The sequence below is a fragment of the Hemicordylus capensis genome, chromosome 3, assembly GCF_027244095.1.
Source record: "Hemicordylus capensis ecotype Gifberg chromosome 3, rHemCap1.1.pri, whole genome shotgun sequence".
Taxonomy (NCBI): Eukaryota; Metazoa; Chordata; class Lepidosauria; order Squamata; family Cordylidae; genus Hemicordylus; species Hemicordylus capensis.
This window is the reverse complement of record NC_069659.1, coordinates 34,130,116-34,151,220: the sequence shown is the minus strand read 5'-3', so window position 1 is coordinate 34,151,220 and position 21,105 is coordinate 34,130,116. Positions and strand designations below refer to the sequence as shown.

At 42.1% G+C, this 21,105-nt stretch overlaps 1 protein-coding gene across 1 annotated transcript in view; it reads left to right on the top strand.

The window, feature by feature from the left end:
• Nucleotides 1-20,544, top strand: part of CRYL1 (crystallin lambda 1) — a 73,203-nt gene extending 52,659 nt beyond the window's left edge. Inside the window, exons 6-8 of the mRNA XM_053312396.1 lie at nt 5,545-5,650; nt 13,137-13,243; nt 16,483-20,544. Coding sequence (XP_053168371.1) covers nt 5,545-5,650; nt 13,137-13,243; nt 16,483-16,608 — 339 coding nt within the window. The 3' untranslated portion in view covers nt 16,609-20,544. The remainder of the gene's footprint in view (nt 1-5,544; nt 5,651-13,136; nt 13,244-16,482) is intronic.
• The last annotated feature ends 561 nt before the right edge of the window (nt 20,545-21,105 follow it).

The following is a 21,105-nucleotide window of genomic DNA, read 5'->3' as shown; positions in this document are numbered from 1 at the left end:
CTAAAAATTCAGAAAAATATATAGAGTACCTAAATAGCTTTCTCCCAAAACTGTTGCTAAAGCTGCTGTTGGGATTCATACACAGCTAGCAATATGATCTGGAAGAAGTCTGTGACTTCAGCTGTGGTAGTCCTTCCAAATGCCAACATTGTAATATTAAATTAATATGTTTAAAAGGAAGCCTGCAACAACATGATTATTTCAAATATATTAACTGCTGTAAATTTCTTCTTGATCCATTCCCAGTGCAATGGAAACATTTTTGGTGTTTTCTGCTATTAGGATTGAAAACTCTGCACTACATATCACCCTGTTGTACTGACTATTCTTTAACAGTGTGGTGTCATAGAACATCCTATACGGACTCTAAGCCAGATGAATGGATTCTCCCAATCTTAGTCAGAGCTGCTGTGAGGAGTAACACTGAAGATGACTTTCAGGGGCGTAACTATAATAGGGCAAGGGGAGACAGTTGTCTGGGGGCCCACTGCTTTGGGGGGGCCCCCCAGAGTCACATGACAGACTCCCCCAGCTGCGCACCATCCCGGGCTTCCTTCAGTTGTATTCATCCTCCGAAATTGATGTGAGTGTTAAGACCTGGAGCTACCAGAACAGCATGTCTTTCTATAGTACCATTAAATGACTTGCATCATTGACAATTTACAAAACCTTTTAAAAAATAATGTAGGATGATGTTCTATTGTGGAATAAATTTTACTATGCTTTTTGTTAGTTACCACTATTCAGCCTCATTTAAGATTTCTTTACTTCATGAGCTGAGTTTCAGTGAGGGAGGGCCCATTTTAAAATCTTGTCTCTGGGCCCACTTCAACCTTGCTACGCCCTGACTTTACTATGTGTGAGGCACTTCACGGACTTAATTGGATTTGATTGAGAATGTGAGTGACTGAGAATCTTGAGGTCTTCTCTCTAGTGTCTGACAAAAGTAAACACTAACCCATTAAGAAAGCATCCTTTCTGTCTATGCACTTGCTGGTTCAACACTGAGAAGGATTTCAAGGACGAGTGAGTGACATGGCCATTTTTACTCCTTAGGAGACAAGCTGGTCTTTTGGCAGTAAGCATGAATTGTCCCCTTTGCAAAGCAAAGTTGGCCCTGGTTTGCATTTGTATGGGATACCACATGTGAGCACTGTAAGATATTTCCTTAGGGGATGGGGCTGCTTTGGGGGGAAAAGGTTCCATGTTCCCTCCCTGGCATCTCCAGATAAGGCTAAGAGAGACTCTTGCCTGTAATCTTGGAGAAGCCACTACCAGCCAGTGTAGACAATACTGAGCTAAGCAGATCAATGGCCTGACTTGGTATAAGGCAGCTTCCTATGTTCCTAAGTGCTTTACTCTCTGGACCACCAAATAAGAATAAATAAATAATAATACAGCTCACAGGAAGGAGCTGTCAGCCATATTGCTCCATATGGGAGCAGTTGCTCACGTGCACACACACAACGGTGGCAGGAAGGGAAAACTGTAGCCGCCTTGTCTGCCTGAGCACTCTCGCTAGCTCTTACGTGCACCAGTAAAAGAGAAGCAGAAGAGCTAGAGAAAGAACTAATATGTTGTCTTCATGTAATGAATGGCAGATAGCCTTGTGATGGGAAATGAGCTATGCTACTGTTTGCCACTTTTGTTTCTTTGTCAGAATGTGGGTGGCTAAGTGCTCTGGTGCTGGCATTATGAACTCACAGAAGACATGCATTTAAAAAAATGTAAAATGGTAAAAGCATGGAGCGGATTGTGTCGCTTAAGGCATTGTCCAGTAGGTGCTTGTAAAACCTCATTCTATCATTTTTGGGATAACAATAGGTGCACCAGCTGGAGGGCAAAGAGATCACTTGTTCCTTGTGAGAAAAATTGTGCAGGGAAATGTGGTACCCCCTTCAGAGGTATTGCCTCTAGGGAAGGTATCTGGATCCACTTGAACATATGAGCAATAGCAGTGCATTTGTTACATTATAAACCCATGATCTGGAGGGGATCATTATAAACCAATTATCTTGTTCTTTGAGACAAGAGCTTTGTGGTGTTCATGTGCACTGAATTGATGTGACTGACATCTGAAAGACTGTCCTGGGAGAAGTTTCCTGTGGGCACAAAATATCACGCAAGGATTTCACCAAGCTGCAGTTAAGGGCGACTTTTGACATTACATGTATTAACCTACAAGACATTTTTATAACATGATCCTGAGAGTACATGTATCTGGAAGTTTTTAACATTGTGTTAAACTTCAAAATTATGTTAATGTGTTAATTTTGTTTTAATTTGTACTGTTTATTGTAAACCACCCAGAGACATAGGTTTTGGGTGGTCTATAAGTATGTTAAATAAATATTGGTTATCTGTGTAGTTTTCTCTGGAAAGGAGCAGGAACTTGTCTTGCTTTGTACAGTATATCACAAATGGACTCAGCTCTGGAAAATGCTGAGAGTGAAGCGCTTCTCACAAGCAGTGTGACGCACCAAGAGGAGGTTTGTTGGGAGAGCAGCTTTGACCCGCTCTCCCCGCAGATGATCACTTCCCCTTCGCTGGGCAGGTGGGTCGCCTGCGCAGAAAAATGGGGACTCTCCTGAGGGCCACCTGGGCCTTGCCGTGCCGCTCCCGGCAGCTCCAGGTGTCAGGTGAAGGAAGGTGCCTCCATGTGGCACCCCACCCTCAGAGCCCCAGTAATGCATCGTGTGAGTGTGTGGTGCGTTCCTGGGATCCCCCACCTGAGTGTGCCTGTCATGGCTGCAAGCAGCCTCAGCTGACACGTGATCATAAAAATGGGGTTAACAGAGCATTCGCTCCGTTAACCTCATTTAAGAGGATGGCTAAACAAATGGGAGCCACTGGGCTCGCTCTCAAGCCCGCTGGTTCTCACCAGTGTGCAAAACTGGGCTGGGCTCCCTTAGTCCGGTTTTGCTTGCTCATGAGAATAGCTTCTATATCTGTTGTTACTCAAGTGTCACAGGGTCAGAGTACACATTACATTAAACACATGTGTAACCTTTTAAAATTGCATTTTCTTTCATCTTCATTATAAATCAAGAACAGCAATAATATACACCAGTAACCAGAAATTACAGTATTAGTGTCTTGTCCTTCACACAGTTATCTTCTTTAACATTTCCCCTAGAATGTTTTGCTTTCTACAATTTTGTGGGAGTAATTAATTTTCTAACTCTTCTGCATACATATAATTGTATTGTGCATTATTATTTTGTCTATTCAGAATAATTTTTAATATTGTGTTCCTTCTAAGACATCAACCGGTCATGATTAGGATCATGGCATGGAAGGAGGGGACCTTAATTCTGTCCCTGCCACAGTTCTGGTCTGGATCAGACCCACCATGGCTGCTGCTTGCCAAGGGAAATAAACTCCCATTGGTGCCAATGGGAATTTTTTTACATGCAAATAACGGGTGTTGGGGGGCTGATTCATATTGGGACCATACAGATTGGGATGGTCTGGATCTATGGGGCCCCAATTTCTTGCTCTCTAGTTTAAAAGGAACAAGTACATCGGTATTATCAATGCGCTTAAAGCAGGGGTTCTCAAATTTGGGTCCCCAGATGGTGTTGGATTACAACTCCCATCATTCCTCCCAATGTCTGAGCATTGTAGCTTGAGATGATGGGAGTTATAGTCCGACCCAAGTTTGAGAACCCCTGGCTTAAAGTAAAGCATAATTTGGCCCTCTGACTGACTACAGACAATGGGTTGGATCCTATGAACCAGGAGAAGCGTTCCACTCATGGGACAGTGCTTTCTTGCCCACCTTCTCCCCACTGCAGTCCTATTGCCTCCAAAAAGTTTCTTGAAAATTGGGGGTGCTTGGAAATAGGGTCAGCTATGGCATGGGGACTGTAGATGGAGGCAGACAGCTGGCAGAAATTGTATCCTCTTTGCAGGAGTAGAAATGCCTTTCCTCTTACATAAGATACTCTAGAACCAATCCGATATGACTCTGTACTGCCAACTGAGCTTGTGATTGCTTCCTAGTTTGACAGCTTCCCAATGTAGTTTCCCCTTTGGATGTTGTGGTCTGCACTTCCAGCTGAACATAGAAGGAACTGCTCATTTGGCTGACTTGTATCTCTGGCCATTCATAGTCTGAGGTCTTGCTGCTGGGATTTTAAATTCGGGATAGCAAACATTAATTAACACTCCTTGCAGTAGTTCCCTTAAACCCTTCCTTGAAATTTGACTTCTTTCTGTAGTTCTCTCTGTTAAGGTACAGAAGAAGTTGTTAAATAGGATGTGATAGAATGTGGCTTTCTCAGCTAAAAATATGTATTGTAACTGGAGCCTTTCAAAAAAAGTGGGGGAGAAATCTTTGTAGAAATTTTGTTGGGAAGAGATTTACAGAAATGTGCAGTAACCTGTAAGACGGAGAAGATGAAGCATTTGTCCTAACCTGCTTTTTGGGTGTTCCCAGAAAACAGTTTATTTGAGAATGCTCCCTGTGGATTTATTTGAAAATGTTCCCTGTGGATGTGGCTTTGAACAATACTCCATGACCTGCCATGGGACATTTGGGAGTTTCCCAATAATGAACTCAAGAACCTGGCCATGTTAAAGCCACACAAACTGACTATGTGATACAACCAATTTTTAGTTCAGTGTGGTAGCTCCCTTGTTTGTTTGTATGCAGTCCTACTTTGCACCTCCTCTGCTAACTTGGCAAAGAGGCACCTTTTAATGTGGTGATTCTCTTTATTTAGCAGGGGGAGAGTAACTGGCCCTATCCACCCCAGCACAGTACTTCCAGTGACAGTTGCTGGTGTCTCTCTTATGTTTCTTTTTAGATTGTGAGCCCTTTGGGGACAGGGATCCATTTTATTTATTTATTATTTCTCTGTGTAATCCGCCCTGAGCCATTTTTGGAAGGGCAATATAGAAATCAATGGAATTGGTAATTGGGTATGATGCACTCACAAATGAGACAGTGAAGAAAACACCAGCTGAAATTTATTTTAAAGCTAATAAAATCCTTCATCTGGCAGTAAAGGCCATAGTTCTCTACAGAAAGTGAAAGTGGAGCAGGAATGCTAAAATGTCTGCACTCAAAATGGTACTGCTGTACTCATATACCTAGAAAAGCATTTTTAAAAATAGATAGCATCAAAGATGACAACGTCTCTTGCTTAATGGTGATTGATCTTGCTGCCATCTCAATTCCTTACTTGGTTGGTGGCCATTATATTATAAAGGTCTGGATTTTCATAGTGGTATATGTTGCTAATATAACATTGGACTTGCATAATCTAGAAAGCTTTTAATCATATATAATATTCACAGCAATTGCAAAATGGTGTATGTTGCAAAGCCTTTTCAAAAGAATGATTGCCCTCTGTATTCATTTGCTAATATTAAATAAAGTTATCCTTGTGTTGGTAAAATATACAGTTTGGTACAGTAAGAAGATGGCATTTATATGATCTGATTAGCACAGTTCATTGTGAATAGTAAGGACGTTTGCTGCAAAGAAAATGAGAGCCGTGTATTCATAATATTTTATAATTATTATTTGCCATGCAGGAGGGAGTGATATCTCCCACTGACTTAGACCTTGTGATGTCTGATGGCTTGGGAATGCGGTATGCTTTTATGGGACCTCTGGAAACTATGCATCTGAATGCAGAAGGTATGTAAACTTTGCCACCAAGGTTTAAATATGGGAGTTTCCAAGGCAAACTCTTCATGATATTAAGTCTTCATGTATATCAGCTTAAGAGTACAGAAATTTGTTAGCAATATAGTGCTCCTATAGCCATATTCTCATTTACCTATCACAGTATTCTCTTGATGATGATGATCTACAAATTGAAATTGAAAGGCTGTGGCAGAAAAAGACCAAAATAATCCCAGTGGTAATTGGCGCCCTGGGTGCAGTTCCAAAAGACCTTGAAGAGCACCTCAACACCATAGGGGCCATAGAAATCACCATCAGCCAATTACGAAAAGCAGCTTTACTGGGAACAGCCTATATTCTACGACGATATCTATAACAGCAACAGCATTGACAATAAAATTCAGCCATCCCAGGTCCTTGGGAAGGACTCGATGTCTGGATAAAACAAACCAGTCAATAACACCTGTCTGACTGTGTAAATAAATAATAAATTAATACTGTTAGATAAGATCTAAAGTCCTGTTATACTAATACTGTTAGATAAGACCTTTGCACTGTAATCTTCAGTATCAGTACATTTCTGTGGATTTCTATAAGCAACCACATTATAGAGGTATTTGTTGTTCCACAGGGTTTAGATCTACCATTATTGTTTTGGTATTATTGTACCTTTTACCCAGTTCTAGTCCTGCTAGTCCAGCTGAAACCAAGTGTCCCTCTTATCATGTAGTTTGTTGGTGAGTGGCACTCTAGTTCAGGTTGCCAATCGTCTATATGATTGTCCATTTATATACAAGCATCCTAGGATTTTTTATAATCCAGGCCCACACAAAAATGTGACCCACCAAACACAACCCATTCATATGTTGCAGCCTACAAAGAGGTATGCTTGCTTGTGTGCTCACTCACACTTGCATTTTCCAAGTACATCACAAAATAGGAGGCCCGTTGAGCCCATGGTGGGCCAGTATTCATTACTAATGGGCCATGTTCAGTGTAGTGGCTTACCCATTTTCAGGTCTGTTCTAGTCCCTTTAGTATGTTCCATGTGCTCCATCTCAGAAAATAGTTCCAACTCCACTCGACTCTTGAAGCCTACTGGGTCCAGATGTCTCATTCTTATTCATCCTGTGGTGGGATTGCACAAATGAACTTGCTGGATTGTACCCATTGGACTAATTCTGGAAGAGAGAGCTTTTTTGAACAGGAAGAATATATCCAAACAGGTCTTGATGGAGCAAGCTGGCATTACTACTTTTGTGCCTGTTAGAGCTGCATCGCATGGCTAATAACTTGTTAAAATTTCATTACATTTGTATACTGCCTAACAAAACTCTCTAGGCAATTTACAAAGAAGCATAATAATAGGAATGAATGCTGATTCATTGCCTCCTCAAAACTTTCAAGTTTCCTGATCCAAAGGGGGAGGTGCATGCGCGCCCGCACACATGCGTGTGGGCTGTCCCATTAAGTTCAGTGTACAGGGAATGAATGGATGGAGGTGCTCCACCCATTGAAACAAATGGGGAGGTTTGTGCTTGTGCGAGTAGCATAAAGGTTCTCTGGATTGTTTTTCTTTTGCCCAGTTGCCACATGCAGACTGGGCACTGGATATTGCTTAAGAGTCTTTGCTCTGCTATTACAGTCCTTCATAGGACAGGAAGAGAACAGAAGTTATGGCATTGTGCCAGCAGTAGACTTGTGATTACAGAGCAAATGCCAACAGCAAGTCAGTGAGAGAGCAGAGAGGGAAACATGAGAACTGAATGCTGACAGATAGAAAGGAAGCCATCAATATTTTTTTAAAAACAAGGGAAGTACTATAAGGATATCTCATTGACTTAATATGATAATGGTGAATGCTGATCTTGAGTCCAGTGAGTTCTTATCCTAGAGCTGGACATTTTAAAATCTGGCAAAGTACCCATTAAAAAAAGAAATACTAACAGATCCTTTTAGTGAAAAAAACCTGCCAGCAATATAGTGCTCCTAAAGTTATTTTCTCATTTACCTATCACAGTATTATCTGAATACAAAGTACCTCCTGTGTGTGCATGCCTAGTCTTTTGTGATTCCACAGTACATAGTAAGATTATACCTTGTTTTCAGGTTTTCTGAATTACATTAAGTTCATTAAAAAAAATCTGTAAGAACTGGGGGGGGGGGGGGGGAAGTGTTGTGACAATCTTGCTTTGAACAGATTCTTAAACAGCTCTTCCAGCATAAACCTTGTGTATTTTAATAGTGTTAATGCCCGTGGGGGTCCTTTTTCCTAACTTGAGTTTCTCTCTGTAGACCATCTTTTGACTATGTTTACCTCACTGTAGGTCCTCCTTTTTTATTGTGATGGAGATATGTTAACATTGTGGCAAATTTATTAAACAATTAGGCTTCACTATAAAGGTGCTTTATGTTGCTAATGAGCATTCTAATTCACTTTGGAAAGGGTTGAGAGGCATGCTTGCTCAATTTTGTTTGTGGAAAAGGATGCAGAATATAAAAACAAGGAGCAATTGAGACTAAAAGGCAACATTTGCAGCCAAACAGTCATTGAGCCTTTTCCACTACCAGACTGTCTGAAGCATACCCAGGTGTTACCTTTTTAATTACTCAACCATATTTTGAAATAGGTGCTTTCTTTTTACCAAGTTTAGTTAGAGGTACTTGTGGTTCACATTGTTGCATCAGCTAGTTCAGTTATGTAATATTTGGACCTACCTATGAAGAGTAGAGAGTTGGTCTAGTTCTAGGCTTGTTGCTTTGGGAAAAGATGTGAATAGTGCTACCTTTGTGGTCATAGGAACATAGGAAGCTGACATATAGTGAGTCAGACCATTGGTCTATCTAGCTCAATATTGTCTTCACAGACTGGCAGTGGCTTCTCCAAGGTTGCAGGCAGAAATCTCTCTCAGCCCTATCTTGGAGAAGCCAGGGAGGGACACCTTTGACTCTTCCCAGAGCGGCTCCATCTCCTGAGGGGAATATCTTACAGTGCTTACACTTCTAGTCCCCCATTCAAAGGCAACCAAGGCAGACCTTGCTTAGCTAAGGGGACAAGTCATGCTTGCTACCACAAGTCCAGCTCTCCTCTGTGGCATTCTCTATGTAATTCATGCTAACTTAAACAGATTCAATGGGCTTGATCATACAGTAACTTCCCAACTGACATGTGGTGAGATTGGGAATGGGTACTAGGCTCTATGCTTCCTCCATGTTGGTTTGCAGCCCTTCTTTGTATGCAAATGACCAAAGGTCTCCTGCAAGCAATACCTTCTACACATGGTGGAAGCAGACTGAAGACATGTTGACCTGAGAATTTCTCTGTCTCACTGCTCATGGGATGATGAGATATTCAAACAGACCAAATGTTGGACTTCGGTAGCTATATATAAATAATCTATGGAAATACATCAAGAAATCAGAGTTAATGTGAACATTTTTACTACTTAGTAGTCTTGTGCATCAGAACTTGATTTTGACAAAAATTTACCATCCCTGCCCCCACCAATGCCAGGTAGAGGCAGCAGGAGCTCCTTGAGTGGCCAGCTCTGCACAGTACCTATATCTAACCACTGGCTACATGGTGGTCAGAGAGAGAGAACTAGAAGCATTCTGGGAAAAAGAAGAAGGAAGTCACTCCCAGGAAGTTCCCAGTACATTCTATCCATAGAGGGGTCATAGAGGCAGAGATAAACAGGAAAGAGAAGGAGAACCTCACTATCTATCTCTACTCCCAGTGCCCTTAGTGGTCACTAGGGTTACTGGTGCAAAAGGTCGATGCCATCTGGAGCTGGATCTCCAACAGTCCCCTCATGACTTCCCAGTATCCCCTTCATACCTCCTGGTGTTCCTGTACACCTCCCAGTTCTGGTGTAAATCTCCTCCCCAGATGTTGGGAATGGCAGGTAGCACATGGAGACAAATGAACTGGGAGCATGCAGCACCTGGGGATGATACAGTTTTGTTTGAACCAGAGATTCTATGTACAGCCCTAAGGCTTAGTAACCTAGAAATATAGTATCCATATACGTCAATCTCACATGTCTTTAACTTTAGTGGATGCTGTGGTGCAAAACACTGGGGACTTCTGAATCCACTGAAAAGTAGGGATGTGCACAAACTGAGGTCCGTGCACCAGTTCGGCGCCACTGGGAGAGGAGCAGCAAGGGTGAGCTTTAAACAAAAACAAAACAAGAGAGCAGGTCCTTACCTTCTCTCTGCTGCCACATGCAGCTTCCAGCTGTAGCGGTGCTTGTCCCAAGTACCTGCACGTGGCATGCTCAGATGCCATTTGCATGGTCTCAACACCATGATGCTTACGCATGCGTGGATGCCACATGCATGCTGGCACCATGTGCGGATACTTGGGACAAGTTCCACTGTAGCAGGAAGCGGTATACAGTGGCAGAGAGCAGATAAGGACCTTCTCTCAATCAATCAATCAATCAATCATATCCCGCTTGCTGCTCCCCTCCCCATGGTTCCGAGGTCCAAACCAGTTCAGCGCCAAACCAGTGCACATACCTCGGTTTGTGAACATTCCTACTGAAAAGTAACTGATTTGACAGTATGAAAAAGTAGTTGCTTTTCACCAATAAAACTGAGACTAGGAATCAAGTACAGGAGTTGCATCAGATCTTGTACCTATTCTGCAAAGTTGTTATTTGTATGGGGATGTGGTGGGTGGGGGTGGGAGGGCAGCGGGGAGAAACGAGGCAAATATATTGTAAAAGCAATCAGGACTTTAGTCTTCTCATATTAGACCAACAATATTGCATTCCTCACTATGAAACACATTGAAATACCAAAACACAGACAAAAATGTGGTAAAAGATGACTCTTAATGCTGAACATCAATTTGCCAAGTAATACATTCTCCCTTGAAACTGCTGACATACACTGGTGATGAATAAGGAGGCATCTCCTTTGCTCCTGATGATGTAAATTTGAAATTCTGGCATTACACCAGCCTTCCAACTTCTGTGAGATTGCATTTACTTCTCACAGAGTGGCAATGTTTTTATGTGAATCACAAAATTAAACTTGTCTCTACTTGAACTGATTAGATTAGAGACATATTTAGGGCTGGTTCAGACCAGTATGAACATGACTGGATTTCTTTACACTTACTTGATGACTGTAGCCAGTAGGTGAATGTGTGGAGTGAGTCCCCTAAAAAAGCTTTGGCTGACAACCTGACTAATGTTGTGTGTGTGCTGCAGACCCCTTCAGGGGTGTGTTTCTGCTCAGAGTGCTTCCAGAGCATGGGGAGAACTCCAAAATAGTTGTGCTCTTATGGAAGAGTGTCCATATATGGAAGCATTGCGGGTTAGTGCTGCACGGACACTGGTATTGTGGGGCATGTACCAGCTCTAGCTAGACTCTGTAGGCTATTGCTTTCAAGGGAATTAGAGAGTACTATCTGTGTTGGCTCATTCAGACATGCAGGTCATCAATGAACATTGCAGTGATCAAGAGATCTGCATGTATAGACTAGTGCTTAGTAATGTATGAACATATCCTAAGCTGTGACACTCATCTTGAAAAATGAGAAGAGAGGGAAAGTAACATATTGTTTGCAAGTGTTTGTTGGGGTGTGTGTGTGTGTGTGTGTGTGTGTCTGTGAGAGAGAGAGAGAGAGAGAGAGAGAGAGAGAGAGAGAGAATTGCTCTACTTCTAATGAGCTTTTTGAGTTCCTCTCACATGGGCAAAACTAAATTCCTTTATTCTTTATTTGTGTGACCAGTGCCTCATATGCATGGCTGGATTATCCATTGGGCACAATAGGCACAATGCCGAAGGCCTGTGAAGCTCCCAAGGGCCTATGAAAAGGTTTTAGGCACCTCCAAATCTCAGATGACTTAAAAAAAAAAATGAGAAAAGAAAACTGCTATATCAAACTTAAAATAATTCAGTTAAAGCAAATTATTGACAGCATAACAAAATAGTACAATACACTTTCTTGTGAATAAATTATCTAATGGACAATCCAGCCCTTTGGATGCCCATTCTGACACATTAGGCATATAATTAGGGGACCTATACATGTACACAATGCAAATATGTATCTATAGATCTACTGTATCTTGGGGGCCTACGATTATGATAATGCCAAGACCCTACAAAGATTTTTATCTGGCCCTGCTCATGTGAGAGCAAGACTCATCAGTGGGGCTTATTTACAATGGAGGATACTTCAACAGATTATTTGAAGGTTTTCTTACCAAGTTTAAGCACACCTATATGGTGAAATGTGTTCCTTCTAAGAGGCCCTGGTTCCACAGCTGAAACATATATTTTGTCCCCTGGTAATTAGGGCACATCACTTGATCATATAAGACAATTCTACCAGTGGCGTTACCATTGTTCAGTTGGAAACAAAGGAAGTAGTGCTGCAAGCCTGCCCAGAAGTGGGTTTAAGTCATTCTGCGCAGCGGGGAAATAATTTGCTTAGGAGCAAGGGGCTGCCAGTTTGAATCTCCGCTGGTATGTTTCCCAGACTATAGAAAACACCTATATCAGGCAGCAGCGATATAGGAAGATGATGAAAGGCATGATCTCATACTGCATTGGAGATGGCAATGTTAAATCCCTCCTGTATTCTACCAAAGACAGCCCAGGGGGCATAGCAAGGTTGGAGTGGGCCCAGAGACAAGATTTTAAAATGCACCCCCCCACCTCACTGAAGCTCAGCTCATGAAGTAAAGAAATCTTAAATGAGGCTGAATTAGTGGTAACATAAAGCATCGTAAAATTTATATGTGTATGTATGTATGTATATATTATACCCCTGTGTGCCACAATAGAACATCATCCTAAATTATTCTTTAAAAGATTTTGTAAATTGTGGACGATGCAAGTCATTTAATGGTACTATAGAAAGCCATGCTGTTCTGGTAGCTCCAGGTCTTAACACCAACATCAATTTTGGAGGATGAATACAACTGAAGGAAGCCCGGGTGGGTGTGCAGCTGGGGAGTCAGTCATGTGACTTGCCTCTGGGGGGGGCAAGGCAGTGGGCCCCCAGACAACTGTCTCCCCTTGCCCTATTATAGTTACGCCCCTGAGACAGCCACATGGCTCTGTGGTCACCAGGAGCCAACACCTTCTCAATGGCACAACTTTACTTTCCTTTTCAGCAGCCCCAGCAGGCTACATTGTTAGGGCTGCCTTTCAGGTTGCGCAGCAATCCTGGCAGCAGGTCCCTAACACTGACAAAGGGCTTCCCGTCATGTCGGCCAGTATCTGTTGCTGGTCTATATCTTGTGTTTCTTTTTTAGATTGTGAGCTCCTTTGGAACATGGAGCCATCTTGACATTACTTTTGCTATGTAAACTGCTTTGAGAACCATTTTGCTAAAAAGCAGTGTATAAATATTCAATATGAAGTTGCCTCCTAACTCTGAAATTACATCATTTTTATGGTGACTGAACATGTGGCAATTGTATAGGCGTTTGTGCGGGAAAGACCAACAAAAGCTTTTCCAATTCTGTTTCAGGAATGCTAAATTATTGTGACAGGTATCGTGAAGGCATGATACGTGTTCTGAAAAGCTTTGGGCCAATACCAGATTTCACAGGGGATACCGAACAGAAGATAAATCAGGTATGTTTTAAGGAGGCCTCTCTTGTCTATTTTTGGCAGGAGGATTTTCACAAACAGTTTATTTTTCTTTTGAAAGCTGAATGAACGATGAATGCTAATACAAATTAGAGATGCTGATATCCCTGCTAACTTGGCAAAGAGGCACCTTTTAACGTGCAAGAAACCTAACCCCTGCCGCAATTCCCACTGACTCAAGGTTTCGTTATTTGTAGTTTCCATATTTGCATTAATTGGTGGGAACGGAACACCCCTGAATAACCCCTGCTAACTTGCCAAAGAGGTACCTTTTAATGTGGCGATTCTCTTATTTAGCAGGGGGAGAGTAATGGGCCCTATCCACCCCCAGCACAGTACCTCCAGTGACTGTTGCTGGTGTCTGTCTTATGTTTCTTTTTAGACTGTGAGCCCTTTGGGGACAGGGATCCATCTTATTTATTTATTATTTCTCTGTGTAAACCGCCCTGAGCCATTTTTGGAAGGGCGGTATAGAAATTGAATGAATGAATGAATTATATCAGCAGAGTCAATCTAGACCTGAGTTGAGCTGCTTACATGTAAGCCATAGAGCAGTTGTTTGTAACTTACTCTTACTTACAGCACCCCAACAGAATGCATTGTACATGTACTAACTACTTGTACTTACAATCAGTTGTAAAACATTAATGTGTTAATAGTTTTTAACATTGTTTTAAATTTTCAATTATTGTAATTTTGTAACCTTTTTGTTTTTGTTTTGTTTGTATTGTTTTATTGTAAACCACCCAGAGACGTAAATTTTGGGCGGTATACAAATATGTCAAATAAATCACATGTTCATTAAAGGTAAGGCAATATGGCTTCCTCCAGAAGGCACAACAATTTTAGAATACCACTGTACATGTCCCAAGGGCTTGACACTAAGTCAGTGATCTTCACTATTTTTCAAGTGGGGGCCACTTTGGCAAAAAGAACCTTCTATGTGAGAACCATTTCCCGTTGTGCTGACCTCCGCATTGTATTGTACTGCACTTTTCCTTAAGAGAGCCCTTTAAGAGAAACTGAGCCGCCTCTTAAGAACTCTGTGAGGAAGGTCCTGGGAAGGACTACATTTGCCGGCAATCTGTGCAATCCTTTCAGAATGGTGCAGGAGCTCAAGAGGGCGCTGTTTCCCTTAAAGGAGCCCCTGGCACTGAGCAAAGCGCAGCACTGCACTGTGGGAATGGTTGTCTCCAACTGATGCCAGGGGGACTGTGCAGCATGTTTAGCTTTAGCCAGTCTTACATAGGCCCAATAACCAATTAGTCGGGGGCCACACTGAGGGTAGATGGGAGCCACCACTGGCCCCTGTGCCTTACAGTGAAGAACACTGCACTAAGTGTTTGGTCCAAGTTAGTTATACGTCGTATGTATTTATAGTTTGATTTCTATACCACCCAGGCGCGGCTCGTGAACTCTCCTCCGGCGGGGGGTGGGGCTTCTTTAAGGTAAACGGAGCCAGTGCTCCGTGCCGCCCAGCAGCCCCCGCGGCGGGGAATCGCCTCCGCCACTCACCTGGCTCCCGCGGAGGCAAGCTCCTGCCAGCGGCCAGGTGAGTGGCGGAGGTGATTCCCCGCCGCGGGGTCTGCTGGGCGGCACGGAGCACTGGCTCCGTTTACCTTAAAGAAGCCGCCCGCCTCTCCCCCCCCCCCCGGAGGAGAGTTCACGAGCCGCGCCTGATACCACCTTTCATAAAATTTATCCCAAGACTTTTATATAGGATCAGAAGGCAGTCGAAATGCTCAACCTTGGTATAGCTGGGTCTCCTCTTTTTAATTTAACAGACATCCCGTTGTCATTATATAGAGAAACCTGGCAAAGCAGATGTATGAGACAGAACCTGTTCACCTTTAGTCAGCCAAAAGACTTCATTCTTTCCATTCTAGGACAATTTAGCATTCACCGTTCTGTTCCCTTAATGTATAATCTCCTAAGAACAGTTTGCCTCCTTATTCTTATCTTACTGGCACCAGGATTTCTTAAACTTCAAGGCCTGTTGTTGTCTGTACATTCTACAAGCAATAGCTTAATTCCTTGACTGTGCACCATCCTGTAATCTACCTCTAAGGGTACACTCATAAAACAGTATCTAAACAAAGAGGAGTTGCTTTATTATGTCTATTAGGAAACAAAAAAGGGATCAAGACTTCAAGTGCCCAACATGAACCTAGCTGCCTAAATGACCAAAGGCAGACCTCCATTTTGTAGCTTTAAAAAATAATTATATTGTTAGAACCAGGAGAGGAACTGCATCACCCTTGGTTTTTGAGGAGTTGCTATAGAAATGAAAAGACTCTCTTGGCTTTATTTATAAAAACATTTTGTCCAGCCTTTCAGTTGTAATAAACATGCCCAAAGTAACTAGAGCTCAGATTGAAGACTATCAATAATGTGTTTTTAAAACAATGAAGATAACTTAAACAGGCAGCAGCAGATATTTCAAATTATCCTCAGGGGAGAGCCAAGGTAACTCGGCTTCTGGTTAGGCTGAAAACCCGGCAGACTTGAAATGTCTTCAGAAGATGTCAAAATAACACCAAGAAGAGGGCTAGCTGAATCTCTTGGGGAATTCTATGATCTGAGTAATACAGTGGAAAATAAATGCTCTTTTCATTTCTCTCCACCAAACATACCTTTGATGGAGCGGGACATACAGAAGGGCTTCCTCCGTTGATATCGGTGGCCTGATGGAAGGGAGGTGGCCCTTCATGTAACCTGGTCCCAAATTGTTTAACACTTTAAATGTAATGACAAGCTCTTCCAATGGAGCCTGGAAATGGGCCAGTAGCTGTGAAGCTGGAGGAACAGAGAAGTGACATAGTTGTGACTTAGCAGTCCTCTGTGCAGAGTACGCAGCTGCATATTGAACTCTGACTAAGCTTTAACCAGCCACTTTAGAGTTTGTTTATATATTATGATTTAGATAAGAATGTCTTTTCTCTGGGTCTTTCTAGACCAAAACCCCCCTATTGCGTTAATATCCATGCTAGCCCTCATTCTGTGCCAGTAGCGAAATACCTTGGTCCCATGTTAGATTGGTGTGGTCTTGCTGCAAGGAAGATAGCTATACTGTTAAACCATTAAGTGAGCACAGCCAGCAAGAAAATGGAAATAAATCAGGTTAAAAATTCCTAAAACAGAGGAGGAGAGGGTAGCCTGAACCTTTGAACTTTGTACTGCAGTACTAGTACTGTGACTTACCATGTTTCCCCTTCACATTTCAGGCAATGTGTAAAGAAACTCCAGCTGATCCGGAGCACTTAAATGCCAGGAGACATTGGCGAGATGAGTGCCTTGTGTGCCTGGCCAAGGTGAAGAAGGAAATGAAATCCAATAAGCATTCTCTATAAACCAAAGGGGCAGTCATAATTGGGTCGGCATTTGAATGGGTGCAACCCTTCTTCAGGAAATCCGTCTGCATTATGAATATAGAAAGGGTGATTTAACATGGGAGACTTGACTGCAAAAGCCAGCAGAGAGCAGTTGACCTATGCAGTTGTAGTCTGTTAATTTCGGCTGGGATATTTTTTTTTTAAACAGAATATCATCAGAAGCTACTTCCTAAATGATGTGTTAAAGCCACAATCTTACATCCTTTGTGGGGGTAGATGCATGAACTACAGGGGGATTGCAAAGGAATATATTAAACAATAGACTGCAGCTTAAATGCTTTAGATTGGACCATGACATATCTTCTTTGGATCCAGGAGGCAGCCCAAAAATCTAGGAGCCATGCAGTGAACACTTGACGCTGTTAGGGGACTTAGTGATGGACATTGTGGAAGAGGCGAGTAAATGGGCATCTCTTTATCCCCTTTGTAACATATTCAGAGCTACCTGGGACAAACAATTTTATTAAATAACTGTACCTCTGAGTATCCTATTCTAAGTGCTACAGTTGAATTTCTAGGTGCCATGGCTCCCTGGCGCCTGTAATTGGTCAAGCTCTGCTTTTGATGATGGGGATACAAGGCATTCTGCTTTTTGAGCAATATCCAGTTTTTCAGAACACAGCAGCTTTACAGATTGCAGAATCTTTTGGCATCCATAATTATAGTAATTTTGGTTTGTTGGTCCTTGGATGGTTTCTAGTTAGCATCACCTTAAGTGTTAATAGCAGTTTAACAGAGAGCTCTTGAACAATATTTATTCAGAATGATGATGTTTATAATCCTGTTTTGGAATAAATTAATTCTAACCAGTGTCTGCATTTGCAGGGATACAAGTTTAGGCAAGAAAAAGAAAATGCTGTTAGTTTATCTGGACTAAGTTTTGCTCTGTTCATCTTTCTGTAGGCACAACAAGCCATTGCACCCCTATTTATAATCATCCTGATCATAAATAAATGGTTGGAAGCAAGTGTCCTATTTATAGACATGTGCTTTACTTTAAAGTAAGCATGCTTAGCATCATAACCTTTGTTGTGTTCAGGGGTGTAGCCATCATTGGGCGACTGGGTTCAAAGAACCCTGGCCACCGCTCCTCAAGGGTCGTGCCTCATAGCCCTGACACGCCCCCCGCATTTGACGTCAGATGCGGGGGGGGGGCTCGTTTAGCTCCTGAGTGGGGTTGCATGGCCCTGTTCAGGAGTCAAAACCACGCCTCCCACATCTGACATCAGATGTGGGGGCGTGACTAACCCCCGTGTCTGACATAAGACATAGGGGGTGGAGTGAGCAGGGCCACCACCACGGCTGGACACAGGCCACTGCTGGACTGGCTCTGCTACTGGATGTGTTGAATTGTTGGTGTCCGTAGTGGGAATATACCCAAACACGAAGAAATGATATTGACTGGAAGTTTTTAACCTGGTTCTACTGGTTGTTCTTCTAACTGTGTGAGGACATGAAGGCCCAAGTGTTAGGAAAGTCTAGCCCTTGCTTCCAAATAAATATGGATAGGATCAGGCTGTTTATCAGCAGGTTGTGCAGCACAGAGTGTGATTTTAAAAATGAAAAATTTAAGTCTGGGGGTGCTTGATATGACACTGATATCATGTCATTGGCAAACCGTCAAAAAGGAAGATGATGCCCCCCAAGTATTCTGTTGCTGCTTTATTTTATAGCATGCAGCCCAGAAAATAAACACAGGTTAGAAATATAACCTACAAGGAATTGAGGGGCTGGGTGGAGAAATCGGGCAATATATTTATCCCTTTGCTCACCGTTCATTTCTCCAGCAATGGCTCAGTTACGGCAGGTGGAAAGTGGACCTGGCTCAGAGGAACACTTCCTCTGAACCAAGCGCCTCACAGCAGTGGTCATTTCAGAGGAGAAAGAGAAGGCCAAGACCTTCTTCCGTCCCCAAATCAACTATTTGCGAGAGGATCCTGGCTGCAAAGGCAACATGCCAAAGGAGCATGCTGTCTCTGAGCTCATGACTTCCCTTCTACTACTACTTGGAGGTGAGGGCAGAGGGTAGCTCCCTTCATTCCCTAAACAACCGCTGGGGGAGGGAGGTGTTGGGAAGTTCCTGAGGAGGCAGACTGGCACTACAGCTCAAGAATTCTCGGCTGCAATGAGCACTTTCCAGCAGTTGCCAGGCCTGAGAGTTCTTTGTACTCACTGAGTGGGAAGTGGGTATTGGTGGCCAGGGACACTCCAGAAGCATGAGTGGAGCATGCATACACAAACTTTGCTTGGGGTGTTTCCGGTGGTATGAGATAAAATAGGATTCTCCCCAGCAACTGCATTAGTAGATTTAGAAAGATCTTGGTGAAGAAACAAGTGATTTCGTTTCAGCCATTGCTGATTAACTGCCTTGTGAGATCAGCATGTCTGGAAGCTTTACAGGTTCACTCAATGAACCAGTAACCTCTGCAGCCAAAAGCAGAAGTTGCCGTCCCATCGCTTTCAGATCTGGGAAGTGTAGTTGAGGGGGTCTCTTGCTACAGTACATTTAAGGAACATAATGTAGCAACAGACCCCCTCAATTATACTCCACCTCAACAGTGAAAGCAGTGGCTCAGCAACTTCTGCTTTTAGCTGTACATGGTTCATTCCCTTGTGTGTAGTGTCTATAGAGATGACCTTTTGGCAGTTGTGTGACACAGAGTGAGGCTTCCAAACTTGCTACTCTTGATTAAGTGCCATCAAGTCGGTGTCGACTCTTAGCGATCACATAGATTTGCTCCAGGATTATCTATCTTCAACTTGTCGTTTAAGACCTTGTAAGAGTAAGGCCTACTTACAAGGCAGTTAATCACCAATTTATTTTATTTATTGTATTTATTGTATTTCTATATTGCCTGATATGTACATCTCTAGGCGGTGTACAAAATTTAAAAGGTTTAAAAGTCACAAATTAAAATACATGACAATAAAAACAATAGAATAAAATAGTTATTAAAACACATTTTTAAATTATTAAAAGAAAAAAATATGTTTCTTTCCAGATATCTCTTGAAATCAAATATCATTGTGGGTGCAAGTGGATATTCTTTTATTTGTAGGAGTCTTTCTGGGTTTTCCTTGGTCTTTATGTTATGAATTTTAGGCAGTGGAGTGAATTAAAAGAGGTATTGCATAAAGAATAACATGGACATGAGTTTCAACCATTTTGTGGCCAGACACTCACTGCTCTGAGCACCAGAATATAAATGTTAAAAAGCAGAATATAAATATAAAAATGAATGATAAAGAAAATAAATGTATGCTAACAGCCAGATTTCATTTTGTTGAAACTCCATGGGGTTTAAACCCTTATTAGCTAAATTAACTGAAATAGAACTTCTGTTACTCATTTTAAATTAAATCATAGGAACATAGGAAGCTGCCATATACTGAATCAGACCATTGGTCTATCTAGCTCAGTATTGTCTTCACAGACTGGCAGTGGCTTCTCCAAGGTTGCAGGCAGGAATCTCTCTCAGCCTTATCTTGGAGATGCCAGGGAGGGAACTTGGAACTTTTTGCTCTTCCCAGAGTGGCTGCATCCCCTAAGGGGAATATCTTACATTGCTTACACTTCTAGTCTCCTATTCATATGCAACCAGGGTGCTTAGCTAAGGGGACAAGTCATGCTTGCTGCCACAAGACCAGCTCTCCTCTCCTCTCTTAAATCACATAATGATGACATAATATTCCTGTTAAATAATTGTAACAAGATTAGTTCCATTTTTGTTAAATATATGTGTGGCAATTCAAACAAACAAACAAACAAACAAACCAGAACCCATTTGGTTCTAACTTGCATGCTTGCTTTTGTTCTGAAATGATTGAAGCTTTTTTATATTGTTAATAGCTGCTTCCATGAGCTTTGCTTGCCAATAAACATCTGTAATGAAAGTTCTGTGAAATATTTGTGTGATATTTTGATGCCACTACCAAATCTGAGCCTGAGATAATCTAGGGTAGATTCAGACAATGCATTTTCCCCATTGTGCAAATACTACATGTGTGACCTGTGTAGAAGTGGGTTGTTTGAAGGGGTTCATTGAGTAGATACTGATGTGTTTTGTCATTAAGTGCAGAATGAAACTGTTAATGGGCAGAAACAATTAGTTAGTTCTTATAGGCTTTGGGTGTTGATGACCAAATGTTCAGATGGCTATGGTGAGCCTTGTATAGAGTAGATCAGCCAGAATGCCCTTGTAGAAATTCTCCACAAAACAGTGGAAACTAAATGCCATCCTCTTTCTTTTTTCTTTTTGCTAAAGGCTGGTGAAAAAGTAGAGATGTTACATTGTACAATAGAACACTGACCAATGGCTCTGCACTTTTGATCACAGAAAGCATATTTCTAAATGAAGATATTTAACCAGATAAGTAGACTGAGGGTCAAATTAGACATGATGTTATAAATGTATCATCTAGTTTGGATTTTAAAACATCTTAAAATAGCCACCT